General features: G+C 59.4%; 1 protein-coding gene across 1 annotated transcript in view; it reads left to right on the forward strand.

Annotated features, from left to right (window-relative positions):
* LOC136570524 (serine/threonine-protein kinase pim-1-like) overlaps positions 1-16,934 on the forward strand; it is a 62,298-nt gene extending 45,364 nt beyond the window's left edge. The window contains 3 exon segments of the mRNA XM_066570986.1: positions 15,937-16,113; positions 16,383-16,507; positions 16,509-16,934. Of these exon segments, the coding sequence (XP_066427083.1) occupies positions 15,937-16,113; positions 16,383-16,507; positions 16,509-16,934 (728 nt within the window).
* Positions 16,935-18,919: the final 1,985 nt, after the last annotated feature.

Raw genomic sequence — 18,919 nt, forward strand, 5'->3', positions numbered from 1 at the left:
TCCCCATTTGGCTCTCTGTGCTCCTTTCAGTCCTTGAGGCCCCTTGCACTTGCCAGAGGGGCAGGGCAAGGGAGAAGGCTGTGAAGAGCAGGTTTGGCATCTGCCTGGACCTGCAGAGACCAACCCAAGCACCTGCAGCAGGGCGTGTTCCTCCCTTTGGACAGAGGTGTGAGCAGGAGCATCTCTGTCCAGCCACGCGCCCCAAAGCTCTCTTTGAGAGCTGTGAATTAAAAGGCCTTTACACACACACTTTTCACATCTTCCCTGTCTGCTGTGTTTCAACTCTTGGCAATGTGCATTTGGCACCTGCTTGGTGGAAGCTGCTGTGGCCCAGGGCTGGCACAGAGCTGGGCTGTGTGGGCCAGGCAGCGTGGAGAGCCTTGGCTGATCTTGGTGTGTCCCTGGCCTCACAAAAGGCTTGGAAGGTTTGCCTCCCAAGGCATCCTGCTCATTGGCTCTCCCTGTGCATCTTGTAGAGAGCAAGGTGGGCATTTCTGGCAGCTGGGCATCAGCAGGCCTCAAAATGGGGGCATGTTGTGGAGCGAGCCCAGCTGAGATTCCTGAGAGTAGCCCAGTGCTCCTTGCTCCCCTCTGCTGACACATGAGCGTTTGTCTGGTTTTGGGATGGCCCTGGCTGTGTCAGGGGTGCTACGTGGACACGAGACAGCCGTTCCTGTCCTGCTGGGTCCCAGCAGTGCCTCACAGCAGCCCTGCACCCATGTCAGGATGTAGGCCAAGAGAGGTCCTGGAAGCTGAGGCAGCTGATTTTATGCTTGTGCAGGTGCCTACAGGTCAAGGCCAAGGGTGTTCCCTCAGGATATAGCAGTCCTGAGGGCTCTTCCTCAATCAAAGAAATCGGCAGACAAATGCATTGTCTGCCAAAAGCCCTTTTATTGACTTGACAGGAGGGCAGGAGTCTGCATCCTACTAAAATGTTTCTCCACCACATATAAATTTCAGTGGGTTGATGTAGGAATTGTATCAAAAATACCATCCATTTTTACACTGCTGAGGTGATTTGATAGGCAGGTGGTTAGAAAGACATTGGGTCAGATTCCTGTACTTGAAGCTGATGTCCAGGCATTGGCCAGGAGCGCTCTTGATGCCCTAAAGCAGCACAAAGTCTTCCTCATGGCTTCCCTGCACTGGGCTGATTTGCCACTTGCCCTTAGTTCTTCTGGCAGACTATGTCTAAAACTTTTGTCATGTCACTCTCTTTTCAAGTTAGGCCTGCCATGTTTTTCTTATGCTAGCTGGTGCTAAGGACTTATGTCTGCCTGTGCTAAGCACTTGTTTACTAATGTGAATTGCTTGTGCTTACTTATGTCAAACAAAGGCCTTGTTCCATTGCCAAAGGTGCCTGAGGCCCCCTGCTCCTTGTGGCACCAGTTGCTTTGCTGTGGGATGTTCTGCCTCCCCGGAGAGTAAAGAGGGAGCTGGAGAAAGAGCTGGCCAGGCTGCTCTGGATCCTTTCCCAGCAGCCCTGGCTGAGTGGAGCAGTCCAAGCTGAGCGCAGAGGTGCCCATGGAACAGCCGTGCCCAGGAAGGCTCGGTGGGAAGGGTGATCCAGGAACCACAGGCCTGGCAGCCTGAGCTGCCACCGGGGAAGGCCTTGGAGCAGATCCTCCTGAGTGCCAGCCCACGGCACATGCAGGGAACCAGGGCGTCTGCTGGAGGCTGGGAAAGCTCTGCGGAGGGACAGGGACAGCTGGGGGTCCTGGTGGGGTGTTGAGGGCTTCTGTGTGGGAATTTGGGGGATTGGTGTTGGTGGGTGTTGGGGGAGGCGTTGTCTGGAAGGTGAGAGGTCTAGGCTGGAATTTGAGTCAGTTTGAAGGCAGCATCTGTGCTTTGGCACAGCTTTGGTTAGAGAGGGCAGAAAGAATATCTGTGACTTTTATTCTTCATGGTCCTGATTCTCCTGCAGGGAACAAGAGGGGAGAGCTGTACTTTACTGGCCACTTAGATATCTGTACCAGGGGGAGGATTAGCCCTTTTGCCATCTACTCATTTGCTTGGGCTACTTTTGTAACACTGAGTGGACTGTGATTTCTTGAGAGCTTTTATTCCTTAAGAGAATTAGGATATTATCATCCCTTCATAGGAAACTGTTTGCAAACCAAAGAATGGCCTTTTGTTTGCCTCTGTGTAGTGTTATGTTCTGTAAAGTGACTCTCAGTGGATGATGTTAAGGCAAATGAGTTGCTGCTTTGAGAAGGGAAGCAAAATTCCAACTCTTCACCTTCTCAGGCCATCCCAATAAATTTCGGAACTTTGCAACTTTTTAGAACTACTTGAGTTGAGCAATGGGAAGTAAAGATTTCCTGAACTGAGGATTCTTAAATGCCAGGTTCTTCTGTGCCTTTGCCACTAAGGTGTTTTTGTGCTGAAGGAAATGACTTCAATGAGAAAATAATTTCAGCATGGAGTAAGAGACCAAGTGCTGCCAGCCGTTGCTCCAGGTGCTGCTGCCAACAGCCCCTGCAGGAAGGAGCACAGCCCCCAATGCACGTGGGCTTTGGCTCCCTGTGGCACAGAAGCCCCCCGGGGGCACAGGTCTCTGGGGCAGGAGATGGGCACCAGCGCTGCCAGGGCTCGGGGGGTGGCAGCTCTGCTTGGGCAGGGACTCTGCCACACCTGCTGATGTCAGCGCTGCCCGGGTCCCAGGGTCAGAGCAGCATTCGTGCCCTGGCCCACACGTTCCCTGTCCGTGTCACACCCGTGGGTTTAGGATGGCCACCAGCTGGGACGTGTCCCAAGGAGGCCGTGCCAGCTTCTGTGGAAGGTCCTGTGCCCTTCCCAGCGCGGCTGCATCAGCAGCCCTGGGGCTCCTTCTGCTGCCCTGAGCCTGCAGAGCAGGGCAGTGTTTGCTGATGGTTTGAGCTGTTCCTAAAGACCCTGTTGGGCTGTCTTAGACACTTGGTGTGAGTGATTTCTTCCAACCTGAGCCCCTTTGGCTGGGCTGGGGGCGGCCCCAAGGCAGGGGGCAGTGTGTGCAGGGGTCCTTTGTGACACGGTGCAGCACGGTCACCATGCCATGGAACGGGTGTCCAAGGGCCCTTTGTGACACGTGGGAAAAAGAAGCTTGCCCGGCTGCTGGGAACAGGCAACGGGGCAGAACGGGAGAGAGCGGTGCTGTCAGGAGCCCCCGCACAGCGCACTCGTTCCTGTCTGACCCGCAGCCTTTCCCAGGCGTTATTCCTGCAGCTGAGCTCGAGGCCAGACCACGGGACTTGGTGACCCGTGGCCTTGCCGAGGCTTCTCTTCTGCAGCTGCTCTCGAGGGCAGAGCGTGGCACTTGGTGCCCCAGAGGCATCTCCCATCCCTGCCACCAGTGCCCTCGAGGCCCGACCACAATCCTTGACAGGAATCTCCTGTCCTTGTGGCAGGAGCCCTGGAGACCAGAGTGCAGGACTTGCTGTCCTGTAGCCTTCCTGAGGCTTCTGTCTTGAAGGTGCCTTCCAGGCACAACTGCAGGACGGGCTGACTCGGAGCTTTTCCCAGGCATCTCTCCTGCAAGTAGCCACAAATCCAGCCACTAACATGGAGCAGAGACCCCTGAGAGTGCCCAAGGTGGCCTGGGGGGAACAGGAGGAAGAAGGCCCTGCAGCTGTCCCAGCACAGGAAACCAAAGAGGTGGTGCTGTTTGAGCTGCCGCAGGAGGGTGAGGGCCAGAGCAGGGACACAGGCTTGGTGCCTGCAGCCAGTTTGGCACCTTTGCATCCCATCCCCTCCCATCCCATCCCATCCCATCCCATCCCATCCCATCCCATCCCATCCCATCCCATCCCATCCCATCCCATCCCATCCCATCCCATCCCATCCCATGCAATCGCATTGCATCCCAACCCATCCCATCTCCTGGGGATGTTCCCATGGACAGAATGGAATAGGGATGAAGAAGACATGGAGCAGAGAGACCCAAGAGTGCCCAAGTTACTCAGGGTGGAGGAGGAGGAAGAAGGCCGTGGACCTGCTCCAACACAGGAAACCAAAGAGGAGGTGACACTCGGGCTGCCACAGGAGGGTGAGTGCCAGAGCTGGGCCACAGGGTGGGTGCCTGCAGCCAGCTTGGCACCTTTGCATCCCATCCCATCCCATCCCATCCCATCCCCTGGGCCATGCCCATGGACAGGACAGAAAAGGGGCCGGGCAGACACCCCGCAGGGGCCGTGCTCCATCCCCTGGGGCATCCCGGGGCTCTCCCTGCCTGGGGAGCGCAGGGTTGGGCTGTGTTCTCCGGCCTCTCCCGCAGCCCCTCAGTTCTGGCTGTGCTCGCTCTTTGCCAGGTGCAGCCCTGGAGCGCACACAAGAGCAGGAGCCCGCCCGTGGCCTCTTCCGCAGAACAGCGCAGGTACCTGCAGCCATCCTCACCTGGGCTGGGCCTGCTGGCACCGCGCTTGGAGCATTCCCTGTAACATCCCTAGCTTCTTGCCCTTCTCCTACAGCTGGTTTGCAAATTCATGAGGAGAATTAGGGAGGAAGAGACCAGCACCATGGGCACTGGGCTCAGAGCCTATTCGCACATCTTCAAAACTAAGACCAGTGCTGCTCTGCTGGATATGCTGGTAGAGGAGGGCTTTTCCAACCCAAAGTAAGTAAGCAGCCTGTGGCCAGGCTTTGATCCTCCTAGGAATTGCTTGCTCTCCCAAGCCATGCCTGCTGGTCACTGGAACTCTTGGAGGCCATGGCAGCGTGGTGGCAAGGGAAGCACTTGTCTGGAGAAGCTGGGCACATTCCTCCCTCTGGCAGCTTTCCAAGTGTCCCCGTGCCTTCTCCAGGTGCCCGCCCTGGTCAGATACATCCACCAGTGGCTCCTGGCCAATCAGTTTGCTGAGCACAGGCTGAACAGGAGCCTGCTGGATCTGACGGAAGCACAGCCCGCTGACGTAGTCGTGACGCTCCTGCGTGTGGCCCTGTCCTGTGACAGGTATGGGGCCCACCTGCCCAGAGGGCTCAGGGCTCCCCAGCCCATCAGCCTGTACAGCCTGGCCCAGGTGTCCGACCAACAGAGAGTTCCAGGGCCCTGTGGCTGCTCCCTTTGCCAGCCCTGGCATGTCAGGCCTCGAGCCTGCTGCCATGCTCCCTCGCTGCCCCTCAGGGGCCTGTCCCCACAGGTCTGGGCTGCCTGGGTGCTGCTGGCCAGTGGCAGTGGGCAGAGGCAGAGCTGGCAGCCAGCTCAGGTCCCCACTGCTGCCCAGGCCCCCGTGCTGTGTCTGAGACCCCCCTGAGACAGAGCTCTAACCCCACAGAGCTGCTTTCACCATGTGGAAGAGCATCATGTGCTCGCCCAGGACTGCAGAGGCAACGCTGCTGATCCTCCTGCATGTGCTGGGCAGCTGGCCCAAGCACAGCACATGCACCTCCGACGGGGACAAAATGGGTGTCTTTGTCCTGGCTGTGAGTTTCTCTAACTGGCCTTTGCTGGCCCCAAGGCTGCCTCTCCAGCAGCTCTCCATCCCCGTTCCCCCACTGCATCTCCCTGCTGCAGGCGCTGTGCTGAAACCTGGCCCAGGGGCAGCTCCAGGCCCAGCAGGCCCCGTGCTCCCCCTGCCAAGGTCTCTCCGGGCCTCTCCCTGCCAATCTCAGGCCCTGCCACACGGACACCTGGGCACTGAGCACTGTCTCGGGGCGCTTTGTCCTTTGCAGGCAACCGTGGTGATGTGGAAGATCCTCCAGGTGCCCTGTGTCCCACATATGGTGACGGTCTATTTCCCCCGCCTCTTTGTGCATCTGCTCTCCCAAGTGTTCCTCAGCACTCTGGATATGCCAGAGGAGGTCGATGCCTTCTGGAAGGGCTGCCAGGAGGAATACGGCCTTGCCACCAGCCCCAACAGGTGCTCCATCCCACTCCTCCTGTCCCTGCCATGTCCCTGGCCAGGAGCCAGCGCTCCCAGCGTCACCTGGCCTTTGCTGTGCACGCAGGTTTGCAGTGCGGACCCTGAAGTCCCTGCTCTGCCGCATGCAGCACGAGGATGTGGTGGTGGCAATTGAACGCAAACATGGCTGGGACACGCTGTTGTGTGCTGACACCCACAACTATGCCGTGGCTCTGCTGGCCAAGTGAGAGCCCCTTCTCCCCACAGCCTCTGACATTTGTGCTCCGGGCCCAGGGAGCTCCACACAGTCCCCGAGTTGTGGGCCAGTGGGCCTTGTCACCAAGGGATGGCCAAGCAGACTGGAAAAGGCTGGCAGAGGAGGGTGCCCAGCAGGAGCTGCCTCCCAAATAGCCCAGGGCCCCTTGCAGGATGCTGGGGAAAGAGCAGAGCTCTGGGTGTCAGTCCTGGCAGAGCTTTGTCCCCCTGGCCCACAGCCTTGGCTCCTTTTTCTCCTGCCAGGGAGATGTGCTGTGTCTCCATCCCCTTGTGCTCCCGCATCGCTCGCTACCTGCTGCGGCTGCTCAGCACACAGGAGCCACGCTGGGAGCTGCCCGCCCTGGCCTTCCTTGTGGAGGTGAGCCTGATGGCCAGCGCTGCCTGGCTGAGCTGCCTCCCAGCTCTCTGCCCTCTCGGAGCCGCAGCTGACTGGGACGGTGCCCGCGCCCTGTGCTGCTGCCCGGGCCCAGGCCTGTGCGGCTCCAGGCTGCTACCGGCCGGCTCCCCTGTCACTGCCCTGTGCCTTTCAGGTCCTCCAGTTCCTGGACTTGAGTCAACGTGGTGCTAACAGAGTCCTGCAAATCTTGTCAAGGCAGCTGCAGAGCGAGTGCAGAGAGAGGCGTCGCCTGGCGCTCAGGGCCCTTCTCGAGGTCATTGAGGAGCCCTTCATGGTGAGAAGGGGGCAGCGGCTGAGGCTGAGCTGGGGAATGCAGTCACTTGGGCTTGGCAGGGCTTTGGGTGCTGGGGCAGCTGCTCCCAGCTCTCCTGCCTCCCAGTTCAGCTGCCCCAGTGCTTGGGGACAGGCCTTTGGCCTCTGGGCCCTGCGGCAGCAGGATGGCATTTCACAAACGTGTGTTCCGCACAGACCAAAAAAATGTGGAGCCTGACTGAAAGTCTTGTGCAGTTCCTGTGGGACGCAGATGGAGAGATAGTTAGCATGACAGTCATGCTACTGAGCTTTATTATCTTGGACAATGACACACTGATGCCTGGCCCCATCACACTGCAGCTGCTTGAGGCGCTCCTGCCACTCTTTGACCACGTAAGGCTCACTGCCCCCAGCCACGGCCACTGCCTGCTGCCTGCACACTGTGTCCTGTGCATTTGCAGGCCTGCGCCAAGCTGAGCCCCGTGCAGCCACAATGCTGAGGTCTTTTTTTCTTGCTTCCATACAGAACAATTGGCAGGTGCAGCTGCTCTCCATCCTGCTCTTCCGAACATTGGTGACTCTTCCAGAAAGGGAAAATGAAAAAAAGGCCCTGAAGACACCCCTGCACCAGAGCCTGCTGCCCCTCTTCTTCCACTGCCATGATGGCAATCAGCTTGTGGCACAGGTGAGGACTCGTGGGCTGCTGCTGTCCACCTGGCAGGGGGCTCGGCTGCCTCCTGGCCTGGCACCTGCCGGGCTGCAGCCTCCTGCAGGCCTTGGCACAGGGACACGGGTCTTGCGCCCTGGGCTGTGGGGCCATCTCCGCGTCTCTGCTGCTCTCCAGGCTTCTCAGGAATCGCTGCTTTGTGTGGCCGAGTTCCTGAAGAGGAAGGATCTTGAAAGACTGCTGAAGAGCCAGAATCTGTGGAAGTTCAGCGAGTGCCTGGTAAGGAGGGCCTGGAAGCCCCAGCCTCAGCCCAGAGAAGCCCCCTGAGGGAGGTGCACAGAGTGTGGGGCTGGCAGCTGTGCCCCTGCCCGCTGCTGCAGCCAGAGGCCTTGCAGGCTCTTCTCCAGGCTCCCAAGGGCCCGAGCAGGGGGCCGATGGAGCCCCGGCCCGGCGGGGCTGCAGGGCGGGCCGGCACCACGGCTCCCCGGGCAGCAGCCAGCCCCCTCTGCCCCCTCCCCTCGGGAGCCCTTGGCCAGCGGCTGCTGGCCGCGCCTCAGGGCTGTGCGCCCAGGGGAGGCCGGGGCCGGGCGTAGGCAGCGCCCGGCCCAGGGGCTGAGCCTGTGCCAAGCCTTCCCTCCTGCCGCTCTCTCCAGCTGGCAGAGGACAGCAGCAGAGCGGCCGAGCACCTGCACCAAGCCCTGCCCTACCTGCAGAACCCACAGGAGTCCCTGCGAGCGGCGGCCATCAGGTTCACGGGTGAGCCACGAGCCCGGGCTCCCTCCCAGGCCCAGCCCGCCGCATCTCGGCGCCAGCCCCGCCTGCTGCCCCGGCAGCGCCAGCCGGGCTCGGCGCCTTGGAGCCCCGCCTGGCCGGGGCATTGCTGCTGCCGCCCTCTGGCAGCCATGCCCTGGGGCGGCAGCGTGCGCCAAGGGCCGGGCTGAGCCCTGCCGGGCCAGCAGCCTGTGTGGCCACAGCGCCGGCAGCGCCGCTGGCAGGGAGCTGTGCCGCTGGCGCCGTCACAGGCTCTGTGTACACAGGGATGGCCGCGCAGCACCTGAGGGGGAAGAAGGAAGAGCTCCGGCTCATCTGCAACGGTGAGTGAGGCCAGCGAGGGCTGCTGGGGGAGCTGCAAGCCCTGCCCCGGCTGCCGAGGGCTCTGCTCCCTGTGCGCACCAGGGCCGGCGTGGGCAGAGCACACAGAGATTTCAGGGCCACTCGGGGGATTCGTGGCCAGCAGCTTCGGGCTGGTCCCCTTGGTCGCTGCTCCCTCCTGGCCATGGCTAGAGCCGGCTGCCATGGCCCTGCCAGGGCGCTCTCCTCGGCTCCCCGCAGATGCGGCATCTGACCATGGCTCTGTCCCTCTCTCTTTCAGCCCTTCAACACCTGACAGAGGACACCAGCAATGCCGTGTCAGACGTGGCACTTGCAACATTGCATGTCCTCCAGGCACTGCAGAGTGAGCCATATTCCGTCTTCCAGAGGCTGCAAGATCAGCTCCGCAGGGCATGGAGGACTCGGCCTCGTCTCTCGGCGCTCAGCTGGCTGCGCTGCTGCAGCTCTGCAGAGAGCTGATGCCAGAGGCTCTGTCTGCTGGGACCACCTGAGCCAGGGGGAATTTTCCATTTCTTTCAGATTGTTCTTTTCTTCTTTCTGGTTGTTCTTTAGTATATCAATATAGAGTTTGTTATAATACACAGACTCCCAGGAGCTTTCTTCTGCTACCCAGGCTCTGCAGGGCTTAGGGGAAAAGGGGGACAAGGGTGCCTGGGCTCGACCAGCTGCCCAGGCGTGCAGTGTTGCAGGGAAAATTGCCAGAAACCCCTTGGCCTTTGGTGCTTCTGAGGAACCTTTGTGCTGGTGACAGAGTGGCTGGGCAGGGGCCGGAGCTGTGGGGATCCCTGTGAGAGCAGTGCCTGGAGATGGCCACAAGCCCTGTGCCAGGCAGGAAGCGCAATCTGTGTCCTCCTGCCCGCGTGCTGCTGGCTGGATTGCTGAGGGCTCCCGGCTGCCTCTGGATGGGGCTCCTCTGGAGCTGCTGTGGGGCTGCGGCGCTGCTGCCGGGCAGCTTGGCCGGGCTGGTGCAGCCCCTGAGGGGCTGGGGCCATGAAGGGATGAGGGGCTGGGAAGCCCTGACAGGACACGGCAGTGGGAAGGCACGAGGGGGATGTGTGAGGGAGTGGGTGGCTGTAACATATGCTGGAGGGGGAGTGGGTTGGAGACAGAGAGAGCACTCACCCCGATGTTCATGTGGCAAACAGAGAGCGTTTATTCTCAAGCCCTTCCTTCTAAAGGGTCTTTGAGAAACCCAGTCTGGATAATTTCATTGCTCTGATCTCTGTGCCTTGTCAGATTCTGGCCAGTGAAATGCTGCAGCCCTGGGAGAGATGTGACTGGGCGAGGCCCCTGGAGTCAAACCAGGGCTGGTACATTCACACAGCACGAGCCAGCCTGCACTGTGACACACGGCAACAGAGTGCAAGGCACAGCTCCGGGTGCTCCCCAGGAACCTCAGCTCTGGGAGCACTGTCTGCCCCAAGCTCCAGGGGCTGCAGTGGGAGCCCGGCTGGGCTCTGCCCTGGGGCCATCCTGCAGGGACAGCTGGACACAGGGAGCATTCCCTTGCCACAAACAGCCAAGCCAGGGCTGCAGGGCAGCTGCTGCAGCCCAGACTGCACTGTTGTGTGCTGTGCTCTGGGGCTGGGGCTCCCCGCCCAGGGCACTGGGCTGGTGTGCCACAGGAGACAGAGAAGCTTCAGCTTCAGCCTAACTGAGGTGGGTGCGTGGGCTGGGAAGAGTGGGGAGGCTCAAGGGGATTCACAGAGCTCATCCTGCTGCAAGGACAAGGAAAAGGGAGAGGGAGCTCAGCAGTGAGGAGAGCTGAGGGCTGGAGAGCAGCTCTGAATGACACTAAAATCCCACTGGACCTCTGAGACATTGCTGCTCCTCAGGCAGTGACAGGATGAGTCCCTAAACCTGGGGCTCTGCCTTCCTCATGGTGAGGGGCACCAAGGAAGGCAACAGTGTGATGGAGACTGCAATGGGCTGGGAACTCACTGGGGGAAAAGAGGGAGCAGTTGGGAAGTAAAAGGCAGGTGGAGGAGAGAACTGTTCAGAGAAGGGCTGAGCTACAACTTGAGCAAGCTGAAAAATGTCATTTGGGGTCATCCCAGATTGATTTCATTTCCGAAGTTACTGAACAAGTTTATTTTCTGGGGGGTGTCATGTTTTCCCTTGGAGCTGTACACTCTGCAAACTTGAGCTGTGCTGCCAAAATGCTCAAGCAAGTCTGTGCTGCAGGTCAGACCATTTCGTCTTTGGCTGATTCTGGCCCGGTGCTGAGCTCCAGCAGAGCCCTGGCAGAGCCCAGAGCAGCCTCAGCACCCGCAGAGCCCGGCTGCAAGGAGAGAAAGCAGAAACTGCCCATCAGCTGAAGGCTCCTGTGCCCTTGTCCCAGCCGCCCGTGGTGCCCAGGCCATGCTGGCCGTGCTCAGAGCAGTGCCCAGAGCTGCCCATCCCTGCTGCCTTTGGCACAGAGCAGGAGGGCAGGACATGTGCCCAGCCTGCAGCCAGCCAGGGCACATCCAGCCCTCAGCAGCTGCCCAGAGCAGGATGCTCCTGTGCTCGCTGCCATCTCCCAAAAGCTCTGATCCCACCCTGCCAAGCAGACGGGGACCCACCTCATGCCATCCCCCCCTTGAATGCTTCCTCTAGAAAAAGAAACATCAAATTATTGAAAATAGATTACAGACAATGGGGCAAAAAAGAAAAAAGGTAAAAAATCTTATCTCTGCCAGGGGCTTGAGGAAGGCCCAATCCCTGCATGCCAGGGAAAAACCCACCCACGGGTGAGGGAAGCCCAGGCTTTCTCCCTTCCCCCTGCACTGCCCCCCATAATAACAGTGACCCCAAAGGAAACAAGGGCAGTGGAGCAGCCCAAGCCCTTCCTTGCCTGCACAGCAAAGCAGCCCCTGCACAGCTTAGGAGTCCCACCTCTGCTCCCACCATGGGGCTTTGTTTGTGTCGGGCTGGCTGCCCCAGCCCCAGCCCCAGACTGCGGCATGGTGGGTGCTGGGGGCTGTTGGCAGGGCCAGGAGCCCACTCCCATTTGTACCCACCCCAGCCCATGCCCCAGCCCTGCCAAAAGCAGCTGGGCAGCGGCTGAAGGATCAGCTGCACCCGCCCCAGCAAAGGGGGAACCTTTGGTTCCTGGCCAGGCTGTGCAATGCCCAAATCGGGAAGCATCCCCCTGTGTGTGGACTCATCTGCGAATTCCCTGTGGAGCCTGGTTTTGAAGAAGGTGCCAGAATCAAAGTCCATCATCTTCAGCTGGTCAGTGGCCAGGTCCAGGAAGAGGTTGTCATCCTTGGTGTCGTCCTCGCTGTCTCCAGCAGCAGCAGCCCCACCTGGTACAGCTTCTCCAGGGGCTCCTTCTCCTTCCCTGGGCTGAGACCAGGCTCTCAGGGTTCTGCCCAGGGCCCCAGCTGTCGGGGAACCAGGACAAGCAAAACCAGCTCAGATGGCAGCCACCAGTGCTGGGCAGAGCAGCTCAGCTCCAGCACAAGGGCTGTGTGTTCCCATCTGATGAGCCCTGGGCAGTGACACGGGCAGCACAAAAAAGTCTGGGTTCCTTTGCTTCTGATTGCCAAGGCATGTGTGGGGCTGTAACTTACCAGGGCCCTGCATCAAAGTGTGCCTGTGGCTCTCTCCCTTCTTCTAGGGCAGATGAATATCCTGCATCCCAGGATGACAGAGCAGCTCTTCCAATGAGGGCCTTTCCAAGTCCAGCGTGGATAAACACAAGATCAGATCTTGGCACTCTGGGCACAGAAACCAGAAACTGCCGGGCAGTTGGAGAAGGCTCCTGTTGGCTTTGCCCCAGTATTGCCATGCCCAGCCTTGCTGGATGTGCTCAGAGCTGGGCCTAAACTTTCCCATCAATTCCCTGTTTTGGAGGAGAGCAGGAGAGCAGGACATGTGCCACCTCCTCAGCAGCTGCCAGAGCGGGATGCCCACGAGCCCGCTGCTGTCTCCCAGCACTGGGATTCCCCCCGTGCCCAGAGATGAGGATCCACCTTGAGAGAGCCCTTGTGGCAGCGAGAGCTGATGGTCCCAGCTGATGTTCTGGACCCTCCTGAAAGGGTGCTCCCCGCAGACCATCTGGTGCAGCAGGATGCCCAGGGACCAGATGGTAGCTGGCTTGCCATAGTACCAGCCAAAGTGGGTCCATTCTGGGGGGCTGTATGACCGTGTTCCTATGGAATACAGATGGAGTTCAGCAGGGGGATGCTGCTGCTCCCAGAGCCTGGCCCCAGCATCCCTGGGCATGCGGGGGCTGCCCCAGTGGCACACGGGGTGACCACTGCCCTCTCGCCAGCACCTGGGACTTGTGTACAGACTTGGGGTTGGGAAAGAAGCCACTGGTGATGGAAGAGGGCTGTGGAAACCCTGGCAAGGCCCAACCATGACAAGGAAGAACCCACTCAGTGCTGGTGAAAAACCATGCTGTTGTGAATTCGAATGAGGCCTGATTTTGAGAAGGAAATAGGCTCTCATTTATCAAAACAAACTACAGAGGACAGGGAGTTTGAGATAAGCCCAAACTCCCACGCAACAACCCAAAGATAACAACATGTCCCAAACACATTGGGTTCCCCCCCATATTGTACATCCCTCAGAAGGAGAAGAACCCCAACCCAACCAAACCCTCATTTTATAACCCCTCTCGGGTCCAGGATTGGTGGGGTTTGGATCCGCATGTTGACTGGTCGTTTTCCGGTGTTCTCGTTGATCCTTATCGATATTCATTCTGGACCAATCATTTTCTCAGGGTGTCGAATGATTGCTCAAGTCCCCTGTCCAATCACCTCCCGCCTCCCTTCAACTATCACCCCCACCAAACCCTGGACTTCCCCTCCCCAGGACCCACAACAAACACCCATCAACTCTCCCCAAAATAACAATTCCCAACCCAGCCCCAATTCAACACAAATTGAATCTAATAAGTAGCAGTACATTTGTTCATTAATTAAATCAATAGCTAAATAATTATACAATATAAAAGCAATAACTAAATAGCTAAAACCACTTGATTCTTAAATGTGCAGCCACACATGGTTGCTTGGCTTGCAGGAATCATATAGTGCTTTGGGAATTCCATGGTAAAGATATACCTTATAAGGAAAAGTTCACCCAGAGGTCACAGAGGAAGGCTGTAACAACAATCCTTAAACTCACAAGAATTGCTTAGGCTTGCAGGAATCGTATAGTGTTCTGAAAATTCCACTGTATAGGTATGCCTTATAAGGAAAAGTTCACTCAGCGGTTAAAAGAGGAGGACTTGGAGCCTTCATCCCACGACCACCAGAAGGCAGAAAAAGACCCCCTAGCAACTGAACGGGGAAGCGCAAAAGACAGACCACATCATCCCTGAACCCGGGAGAAGAAGGCAATAAAAGGCAAACCTTGGGGATAGGAACGGTGCGAGCCTAGAGGAGCGGAGACTCCCGGCTGCCCAGCGCTGGACTTTGCTTATTCTTGCTTGCATAATTATAATAATAAAAAAATAATAATTGTATGATCCTTAAATCCAGTGAACTCGTTAATCACACCCATGAAATGTTTTGTCTCACGCAAAGAAGAAAGAAGCCACAAGCCAACACTCTTCTTTATTGCTACACTGTTTTCTTTGGTTACTTCTCTAATAGGAATGACTTTGGGGTGTGATTTGTTTGTTTCTCTCTTTCGTTCCTTGGGGCACGCGGCGGCTCCTCCATTGGGTTCGCGGGGCAACGAGGAACGGCCGCGAGCTCCAGCGGCTCCACAGCAGCAGCAGAAGCAGCAGCAGACGCAGCAGCAGCAGCAGCAGCAGCAGCAGCAGCAGCAGCAGCAGCAGCAGCAGCGCTTCTCTTGATCGGTTTTCAGCTCGACTTTTCCCTTGCTCCGCATCCCCTTCTCCCTCCCACTCACTGTATTCCCGTCCCGTCCCATCCCGGGCTGTGCCGTCCATGTTCCGCCTCTCCCAGCCTGGCTGATGCCGCGTCCCGCAAGGTGCCCCTTGGCGGGGCCGCCCCGTCCCCGCCCCTGCCTGACCCGCCGTGGTTCCGCCTGGGCCGGGCTCTCTCCGTACCGGCTGTGGCGCCGCAGGAAGAGCTGCTTGCTCTGGTGCTGGCAGAGCATCGCGGTCTTTTGGCTCGGCCTGGCGCGGGCTCTGGCCCAGCCCCGGCCGAGGCCCCGGCCCTGAACAAAGCCCCATCCGTGGTTCCGCCCGCAGCTGCTCCGCTGCTGCCCGGCTCCTGCCCCATGGCCGAGAGCATGGCCAGCAGCTTCCCCGCTCCGAGCTCCGCTGCTCGCCAGCTCGGCCGCCGGCCCCGAGCCGCCGCAGCCCGGGGCAGCTCGGCAAGCAGCAGCGCGCCGGGCGGGTGGGTGCCCCGGGCAGAAGAGCAGCAGCGCGGTGCCCACCGCACGGGCGGAGAAGCCTCCCCTGGAGCAGCTCTACCGGCAGGGCCCGCTGCTGGGCAGTGGCGGCTGTGGCAGCGTTTACTCCGGGACCCGGCTCGCCGACGGCACCCCGGTAAGAGACGGGGCCGGCTCGCAGGGCAGCGGCAGGCGGCGGGCAGCGGGCGGTGGGCGACAAGCTCAGCCCACTGCTCACCTTGGCTCGCAGGTGGCCATCAAGCGAGTGTCCCGGAGCGCATCTCGGAGTGGGCGCGGCTGGTGAGTGAGCGGGGCCAGTGGGAGGAGCCGGCGGGGAGGAGCCAGCGGGGCGGGCCGGGCGGGGCTGAGGCGAGGCCTGGCAGGGTGGCAGCCGGAACGCTGCGAGGGCAGCGAGCGTGGAGTGAGCGGGGGCCGCGCAGCACCCCGGGCCGGGCCATGGCGAGCCGCGGCGGGGCTGGGCAGGGGCTGCCTGAGGCGCGGCGCAGCATCGGCCCCGCTGACGGCATCGCGGTTCCCCCGCAGCGCAACGGCGCCCTTGTGCCCCTGGAGCTGGCGCTGCTGTGGATGGTGTCGTGGCCTGGCTCCACGGCGTCGTGCGGCTCCTGGACTGGTTTGACGTGCCCGAGGGCTTCGCCCTGGTCATGGAGCGTCCGCAGCGCAGTGAGGACCCCTGGTACTTCCTGCACAAGCGGCGGTTCCTGACGGAGCCCGTGGCGCGGGGGCTGTTCTGCCAGGTGCTGGAGGCCGTGCAGCACTGCAGCAGCCGCGGCGTCCTGCACCGCGACATCAAGGCTGAGAATGTCCTCGTCGACCTGGCCACGGGCGAGGCAAAGCTCATCGACTTCGGCTGCGGCAGCATCCTCCAGGACACGTTCTACACCCGGATGTCAGGTGAGCCCAAGCCGGGGCCCAGCCGGGCCGCTGAGTTCCCCGCTTTGCTGGCAGAGGGGGAATCCTTCTTCAGCCAGCTGCAGCCAAGTTGCTTTTTGGCAGGGCAGGGGCTGGCTGTTGTGGAACGGGAGCTGGCTGGGAGGGAGGGAAGGAAGGCAGGAGGGAGCAGCATGGGCCTGATGAGCTGCGCCCGTGTCCCATAGGAACGCCGGAGTACAGCCCACCGGAGTGGATCCTCTTTGGCTGCTACCATGGCCAGCCAGCCACTATCTGGTCCTTGGGCATCCTGCTCTATGAGCTGGTCTGTGGGCACCTTCCTTTCCACACCAACAAGGACATCGTCCAGGGCCAGCTCGTCTTCCCGCCCCGGGTGTCTCAAGGTGGGGATGCGCCTTCAAGGCACGAGGGGAAGAACAACGGGGTTGGGAGGGGCAGCTGGCACATAAGCATCCTGCTCTTGCAGCTGGTGAGGAGGTGGATCTCCTGGGCTTAGCTGGAGGAGGTGGCACCTGTGCCTCTGTGCTGGTGTCCTCCGCAAGAGAGGATCAATAGGAAGCTTTTGGGTGCAGCTCTGAGCACTCCTGGTGTCGCCTGGGCACTGTGGAATGTGGGAGAGCATGGACAGGAGCCTTCTGGTTTCTCTCCGCAGAGTGCCAGCACCTCATCAGGTGGTGTTTATCCATGGACCCCACACACAGGCCATGCTTGGAGGACCTTTTTGAGCATTCTTGGCTGCAGGAGCCCTGCCTGGCCCAGGAGACTGCAGAGATGCATCCCTGAGCACAGTAGGATCCAGGAGCCCAGCAAGCAGCAGCGGCACGCGTCTCGTGGCACTGGAAGAAAACCCCGGAGCGTTTCCCTGCGGCCGCGGTGCGGAGGAGAGAGTGCAGCCGAGGAGATGCTGCTTCCGCTGGTCCCCATGAGCTGTGGAGGGAGCGGCTCCGTACTGCCCGTCCCATTGGAGAAGTGTTGGCAGTGCAGTGAAGGTGACACGGATTGGGAGAGAGGAAACATCCCCCTGCAGCTCAATGGCATCGTGATGTCCCCGCAAGCCAAGGCACAGCTGGGGTGTTCTTCTGGAGCACGACATGGAGCTGGGAACACCATCCTGGAGCTGGCCACTGGCGGGGCAGAGCCAATTGGTTTTGGCTGCGGCCCCTGCATGAAGGACACGCTCTGCACTCTGATGAAATCAAGATGAGTCCCCAGCCGGCGCAGGGGCGGGGGGATGCTGGTGCTTCCAGGCACGGCAGAGCTCGGCCTGGCCACGTGCCGGAGGTTCCCTGCCCAGCAGCGCCGGGGAATATTAATTTTTCTGCTGGCCACCGAGCTGCTTTTTGGCGGGACAGGGGACGGATACTGTGGAAGGGGAGCCGGCTCCTGGCCTTGCTGACAGCTTCTGCCAGCCAGCCTGGCACGGGCTGAGGCGGGGGCAGCCAGCCTGACAAAAGCATCCATCCATGTGGATGGGGGGCAGCAGAGGGGGGGACGGGTTCTGAAGCCGTGCAGACCCAGCTGGTCTGCTCTGCAGGCCCTTGAGGAAGAGGTGCGTGTACGGGCAGGAAAGGTGGGGATTTTCCCCACCTCTGAACAGGTTTAATTCTCACATTGAGTGGTCAGACCGTCCTCAGGCCTGTGAAACGGTGACAGGTTTTGTGCTTTTTCTTGTTTCCAGGTCTTGTTTTGAATTGGCTTTCATGCAATTGTTCTTTTGTTTTCCCAGGAGGATTACACCTGGTGCCCAGACCGGACAGGGAAGCGCCTGCAGCGTCCGTGGAGCGCGCCCAGTGCCAGCGCTGCCCCAGGGGCCACGGTCCGCGGGGACAGCCCCTTCCAGAAGGACGAGGACCTGGTTTGGGATCGGCTCCTCTCCTGGCAGCAGCTCTCCAGAGGTGGGCACCCGGATCCACAGCTCGGCTGGCAGAAGGGCTCCGGGCAGATGGCAGCGGGCACACAGGCATCCCGCTCTTGCAGCTGCTGAGGAGGTTGCTGTGCCATGATTAAGCAGAGGAGGTGGAACGTGGCCTGCCACGCTGCCCTTCTCTAAAAACAGAGAATGGGTCGGGAGGTTTGGGCTCTGAGCAGAGCCAGCAGCCTGGCCCGGGCACAGGCCATGGCGGGACAGGGGGACGGGAGCCTGCTGCCACTGACCGTGGCTCTCTGGTTTCTCTCCGCAGGCTGCCAGCACCTCATGCCATGGGAATGGCACTGCTCGGCCTGCCAGCCTGGGAGGGCTGGAGGGCGGCCGGTGTTCATTTGCTGTCAAAATAAATTTGTTTGGGCTTTTTTTGTCATCGTCATCATCAGAGCGTTTCTTTCCTCCTTTTCCAAGCTTTTGGCCTCCCTTTCTCCAGGGTAATCTTTTTGTGTCCATTCTCAGCCTCTTGATGGCATTTGGCAGGGGGGGGTTAAGCAACATGAAAAATTCAACAACAGCTCCTGTAGCCAACTGCAGCAGCTCCTTCAAGAGCCCCTTCCAGTGAGGTCTGCATGTGCCTTGTAAAAGGAAGTGCTTTGCAGCGATGGGGTTGTCGCCCTGCTGCAAAAGCTGGGAGGAACTCAGAAATGGCAAAATGCCAATTTGGCTCAACCACCACCCAGGTTCTTCATCTTTTCCCTCTGCTCCGTGATAGGCAGGCAGGGCTGGACTCCAGGAAAGTTCAAGTTCTTGGTGCTCCCTGGCATCAAAGTGATCCAGTAAACTCTTGTATGCAGGGACTGCAACAGGGCTACTTGTCAGAACCCAGGAAATTCCTCTGGCTGCCCTGGAGGACTCGAGCCCCTGTCCAGGGGGCACAGAGACCTTGGCACAGAGCCTAAGACCCCTGTGCCTTTAATTTAGCCCTTGGATAAAATGATTACCAACCTTATATGAAGAATTGCGAGCCATGAAAGTTTTAAGTAGAATGAAAATGAATTTATCATGGGGTGAAAAATAGATTTTTGGGGTTTCTAGATGGGGATTCAGGGGGCAAGTTGGAGCAATCGGGGCGTGTCCAGCCTTTCTCCTTCTTCTTCTTCTTCTTGGCCTCCAACTTCTGTTATGATATTGACACTTTTAGATTGGTCTAGAGTAGATGCTCACAGTCTAACATAGGTGATAGGTATTGGAAAAGAATTGTAAATATCGTACATGTAGTTTTTAGTATAAAAAGATAACACCGCCTTGGGGCAGGCAGAATGCCT

This window comes from Molothrus aeneus, unplaced genomic scaffold (genome assembly GCF_037042795.1).
Source record: "Molothrus aeneus isolate 106 unplaced genomic scaffold, BPBGC_Maene_1.0 scaffold_34, whole genome shotgun sequence".
Lineage (NCBI taxonomy): Eukaryota > Metazoa > Chordata > Aves > Passeriformes > Icteridae > Molothrus > Molothrus aeneus.